This window comes from Bidens hawaiensis, unplaced genomic scaffold (assembly GCF_021521415.1).
Source record: "Bidens hawaiensis isolate Kalapana, Puna unplaced genomic scaffold, B.hawaiensis_p1.1 tig00022670_1, whole genome shotgun sequence".
In the NCBI taxonomy this organism is placed as follows: Eukaryota; Viridiplantae; Streptophyta; class Magnoliopsida; order Asterales; family Asteraceae; genus Bidens; species Bidens hawaiensis.
In genome coordinates this window covers 265,001-271,096 of record NW_027493535.1, presented here as the reverse complement: position 1 = coordinate 271,096, position 6,096 = coordinate 265,001, and the positions used below count along the sequence as shown (strand labels likewise).

The 6,096-nt window shown below is 34.5% G+C and overlaps 1 protein-coding gene across 1 annotated transcript in view; it reads left to right on the top strand.

Annotated features, from left to right (window-relative positions):
* Positions 1 to 5,362: 5,362 nt before the first annotated feature.
* LOC143565986 (uncharacterized) overlaps positions 5,363 to 6,096 on the top strand; it is a 3,247-nt gene continuing 2,513 nt past the window's right edge. Inside the window, exons 1-2 of the mRNA XM_077052795.1 lie at positions 5,363 to 5,496; positions 5,771 to 5,827. Coding sequence (XP_076908910.1) covers positions 5,385 to 5,496; positions 5,771 to 5,827 — 169 coding nt within the window. The 5' untranslated portion in view covers positions 5,363 to 5,384. The remainder of the gene's footprint in view (positions 5,497 to 5,770; positions 5,828 to 6,096) is intronic.

The window sequence follows — 6,096 nt, the reverse complement described above, 5'->3', positions numbered from 1 at the left end:
TTTCGTAGGAAGGCTAGGCAGGAGGGTATTTTGGACCACTACTTTAATTTCAAAACCCACTTAATTTAATCTCAATACCCACTTAATTTATTCACAAAGCCCGCTTACAGTTTCACTAATCTCCAACAATCACCACCTCCATCGCCCACCGGCACCATAACCGTCACCCACCGCCACCACCTCGCCAGAAAAGTTGCCAGGAAATTTCGTCGGAAATTCACCCTAAGTTGTCGTCGAAATTTCACTGGAAAGTCGGAATTTTTCGCCGGAAAAGTCGTGGGAACTTTTTTGGCCAAAAAGTCGTCGTGTTTTTGTCGGAAATTCACCGAAAAATTAGTCATCGTCGGAAAAAATACAATGGAAAACATTATGAAAAAACACAATTTGATAAAAACACAATTATTGTAAAACACAATTTGTAAAAAAAAACAATAAATTTATTTTTATTTTTATATAGCAATTTGATACTCATACAAAAAATAAAAAAACACTAGTTATTATGGTGAATTTTTTTTAAATATCGTATAAAAAACCATACTTCCTGTTATAAACTAATCTCAACCATCAATTTTCAAAATCAATGGACTAGATTACTTTTTATCCTTGCTATAAAAATCATATTTCCAATTATAATCTAACCCACCTAAATAAAAATCCGTAACACGAGGGGCTCAAACTAGTAAATACATATTTTATTATTATTATTCAATAATCTAAAAACATGTATACATTATATGAAAACATTAAATAGTTTATTAAAAAATCTCCAGATAAAATTACAAAAAGAGTAAAGTGTTATTTTCGTCTTTATGGTTTGGAAAATTATGCGAATTTAGTTCAAAAAGGGTATATTTTGCATATGGACCATCCATGTTTCTCAATTCTTGTCAATTACATCCAAATCACTAACCCTGTTAAATTGAATCGTTAAGTCAGGGGTAGACATGTCTTTTCACTTTCTTTATTATATGTGTACAGTGCCAACATCATCCCTGAAGTTTGGTCACATTTACGAATTTCGTCCAAAAATATTTTTTTCACAATTGGACCCTCGATATTTCCCAACAGTTGTCAATTTCGTCCAAATTGTTATCTCGGTCTAAATTCAATATTAACTCAGTGGTATTACTGTCATTTTATATGTTTGTTTACCTTATTATTATTATTATTATTACAAAAAGCTAGGCCCTTTATATGACTAAATATAAAGAAAAATAAACAAACGGATACTATATTGGATTCAAACATAGGAATCGTGAGATGTTATATATGTCATCGAATAATAATAATAATAACAATAATAATAATAATAATAATAATAATGTAAACAAGCATGTAAAAGGACAGTAACACCCCTGAGTTAAACTCTGAGTTTAGACCGAGTTGACAATTTGGACGTAATTGGCAACGGTTGGGAAATATCGAGGGAATAATTGCGAAAAAAAATATTTTTGGACGAAATTCAGAAATGTGACCAAATCTCATGGACGATTTTGGCAATGTACTCATATAATAAAGAAAGAGTGAAAAGACATATCTACCCCTGACTTAACGATTAAATTTAATGGGGTTAGTGATTTTGGATGTAACTGGCAAGAATTGAAAAACGCGGATGGTTCATATGAAAAAATAAACCTTTTTGGACTAAATTCGCATTATTTGCCCAACCACGACGAAAATAACATTTTACTCTTAAAAAAAATAAATTCTTGCATTCCACTCATGGGCTGAATCAAATAAAAGAAAACGAATATGTGCTTTTAGTTATTGGGCTAAGTGAACAACCTGAATAGGGTATGGACTATGGATTTCGGCTAATAAAACTAAATGAAAGTGAAGTTGTTTGCCTGTTTGTTGATAGTATGTAATAAGAACTAGTGATTTACCCGCGCGTTGCGCGGCAAAATCGGTCAGGAAAACCCTGGTGTTGTTATGGAGAATCAACGTGAATTCAGTCAATAGTAGTTACGTTCGTTACGATATTGGAACTAAAATAAAATGGAAACAAAAAATAAGAAAAAAAAATTGAGACAGGCCAATGGGGTGGCTTCGGTTGGTCTCGGACGACAGCAGCGAATCAACGTGAATTTAGTCAGTATTAGCTACACTCGTTATGGTACTGGAGCTAAAACAAAACGAAAACAAAAAATAAAAATAAAAATTAAGGTGAGCCAATGGGGTGACATCGGTCGGTCCCAGACACTGCGGTAGTGACTCTAGGACACTCGTATAACATATTATAAATTTTTGTTTAACATATTAAAACAATGTTTATTTGGTCGGTAAACCCGAGCGTTGGTAAAACCTGATTATCGAAACGTCGAGTCGACTTGTATTCGGGCGTTTGTGGTGGTGAGCCGGTAAAACCGGGGCGCTGCTAAAAATCCGAGCTTTTGGGCTGTGGGTCAACGCGAATTTCATCGATTTCGTTTACATTTGTTACGGTATCGGAAGTTCGGCAAAACCCGGACGTTGGTAAAACTCGAGCGTTATCAGTACAGGGCGTTACGCAATGAGTTGGTAAAACCCAAGCATTGTCAGTTCTGGACGTTGTCGCGGTAAGTCAACACGAATTCAGTAAAACAAAAAACATAATGCGTGTTACGAATCTAGGAAAAAAAAACAAAAAGAAAAAACATTTAACCAATAAAAAATTAAAAACATTTTTTTGGACCATTGAGGTGATGCCACTTGGCCTAGTTAGGACCTTCCGGCACTAACCTTCAACTTTACTTCTATACTAACGTTCATTACGGTACCAAAACTAAAAGTTGAGGTGGACCAATAGGGTGTCGTCGGTCGTTAAAATCGGGTGTTTGTAAAACCCGAGCGTCGTCGGTCGCGATCGTTGAGGCGGTGAGTATACATGCATTTGGCCAGTTTACATCGTGCTCGTTACGATATCGGAACTAAAAATATTCTAAAAGTTGAGGTGGACCAATGGGGTGTCGTTAATTAAAATTGGGTGTCTATAAAACCCGAGCGTTTTCGGTCGCGGACGTTGAGGCGGTGAGTCTACATGAATTTGATCGGTTTATATCGTGCTCGTTACGGTACTGGAACTAAAAAAGTTCGTTCGATTACATTCGTCATGATACCGGAACTAAAGCGAAAAATCCATAAAACTTGAGGTGAACCAATGGGGTGGCGTGATCACTAAACCCGAGCGTTGTTCAAACCTGAGAATTATCGGTTCCGAGTGTTGAGGTGGTGAGAGTATGTGAATTCGGTCAGTTAAAAAAAATAACAAAAAAATTATATTTGGTGTCAGTTGGTTAACGACACAATAAAGAAAAAAGGTAAACAGTAATGCAACTTTCCCAAAAAAAAAATAAATGTCAATGTAACTTTCCCAAGAACCGAACCAGAGCAAATGAGAAAAACAACTTCTAATCAACACACCTTTGCCACCCAGGTAAAACAAACTTCTGTGTTTGCATTTCATAAAGATCTAATATATTTGAAAAATAAATCATGGAACTTATTTCCCTAATGTGGCGCCTGAAGTCTCCTTTACTTATGTACTAATGACTTCTCGTGCGCGTTGCATCAAATTCTGTTGATAAAATTTGAGCGTTGCAACGGCAAGCTAATGCTAACTCTGTCGTTATCAGCTGCGTTCATTACATTACCGGATTAAAACTAAAACGCATATTCTTCAAATTAATATATTTAAAAAAACAAAAAAAAATGTAGCTGCACTCATATAACTTATTGTCTAAAAATTTAATTAATTTAAAACAACGCTTTTCAGCTGGTAAAACCTGAGCGTTGGGACGGTGACTCGACTTATATTCAGCCGGTATCGGTTACGTTTTACGGTACCATAACTAATAACAAAAGATAAGTTCGTGAAATTAACAAATAAAATGACTATTAGCATATGCATATAAAAGACATTAAAATATGTAAAGCGGCGTTTATTCGGTCGGTAAAATTTGGACGTTGGTAAAATCCGAGTGTTAATCAAGGTGTTGTCGGTGAAGCTTGGGCGTTGGTAAAACTTGAGCTTTGAAACATAGACGTTGGTAAAACCCAAGCATTAGACGGCAAGCAGACGCAAATATGGGGTCGGTAAAATCTGGACGTTGGTAAAACCCAAGTGTTAATCAGGGCGTTGTCGGTGAAGCTTGGGCGTTGGTAAAACTTGAGCTTTGAAACATAGACGTTGGTAAAACCTGAGCATAAGACGGCAAGCAGACGCAAATATGGTTAGTATTTGTTAGGTTCGTTGGGTGTAAGCATAGCTTAAAGAACAAACAAACAAAAAAACATTCTTTGAAAGTCAAAAAAAGAAAAAAGAAAAAGAAAACAATAAAATAATGAAAATAAATCTTGTGGCGCCGGCCTTTCTCTTTTACTTCTATATAGATAATTAAGAAATATTAAATTATAAAATTGCAAGAAGCTAAATCAAACATGAACACTCTATCAGGTATATTCTAAACTCTAAAGGACTCTAAATCAAGTTCTAGCAAAACACGAAAGACGATGGAAAATTTGATTATGATAAACGAACTTTGACGAATTAGACACATTTAAAGTATACAAGAGTACTTCGATGTATATCTTAGCCTCATAGGCATACTTAAATGACTAGTATAATTTTAGGTATTCCAAACAAATAATATGCAAAATGTAATGCTTAAATCAACTTATTCTTTATTATTGACATGCATTCAAATATGTAGATCGAAGGAGGGCATTCCTCTCCTTTAAGTTATAGTACTCTAGTAGATGGCTTTAAGGAAAACAAAAATCAAATGAATAGAAAACCAGTTTTGAAGGAACCGGTTAGGATTATGGTCAATAAAAATCAAAGCTCGTTCATTGGAACTGGGTTAGGTTTATAACATAATTGGGTCAGGTTAGGAACATGTCCCATAACCAAATTTAAAAGAACGTCAAAATTTGAAATAAACACAACGCATTTCCTTAATTATTTATTTATTCGGGAAATTACATATAACATAAACTAAAGTAGATTAAAAAAATTAAGGATCCATAAAAACATTTTATATTTCTTGTTTAATCATCATCGCGTCTTCACTTGGTGTTTAATCATTCTCTTTTAGTAGTCATTGCCGAACCTAAACTATTACATATTTCTTCATCGGTAAGTTGGATAATCAAATACGGGTAAAAAAAAGGGTTCCAAATCAGCTTAAAAAATAATAAAATAATGTATAATTCACTAACGGATTGGATAGCTCAACCGAACCGGTTTCGTGTAGACTTGTTTTGACACGAAATCCGTTATGTCCCAACCCCGCCTTGGGAATATTTAACCCCAAATCTGGTAGCGATTACTACGACTTGGAATCATATTTCTTCTTTGATTGATTTGCCCTAATTGTTCATCCACAGCTCACTGTTGATTAAAAATGTCCAAAATATGGTCTCGGTTATCAGGCTTGTTCAGAAACCGGACGTTCATCGGAGCCGATAAAGCAGGAAATCAATATTATGTTCGTACTGAACAGATCGACGGTATCAGTAAGTGCGTCCTCTTTCATTTCATATCATATGCTATTATTTATTTTAGTTGAAATGGAAACTGAATGCTGTATGTATGTAATTCATGCTTGTATTGTTGATTACCTAACCTAATTTGAGCTACCTATATCTTATGACATTCATACATGTGTTGCTAGTTAGAGATTTGGTATTATCATATTGCAGACTTTAGGTAGAAATACAGTACATTTTATAAGCTTATATGATATATAGACAATTAATATGCTTGGTTTGTTTTGTTTTGTTGCGACAGTGAAGGAGAAGCGGTGGGTAGAATTCAAAGGGGAAGTTGATTCGACATCCATTCCAGGTAACTCTGGACAACAAACAATATGCATTCTATTATTAGTCTTCTTAGAACTATTATAATTGTTGCAATTATGACTGCTTTTGTCATGGTCTTGAGAAGTATGTGAACGCTTTTCATTTATTAATGATATATCTATTAAAATCCAAACAAGTTAATTTTGATATTTACAATGAATACTTGCTTTTCGTACTATGATGGGCTCGTGTTTCTATTGCAATGTAGAAGCTTTTTTGCTTGCGGAAGTATGAATTATTTGTAGTCGAATAAGG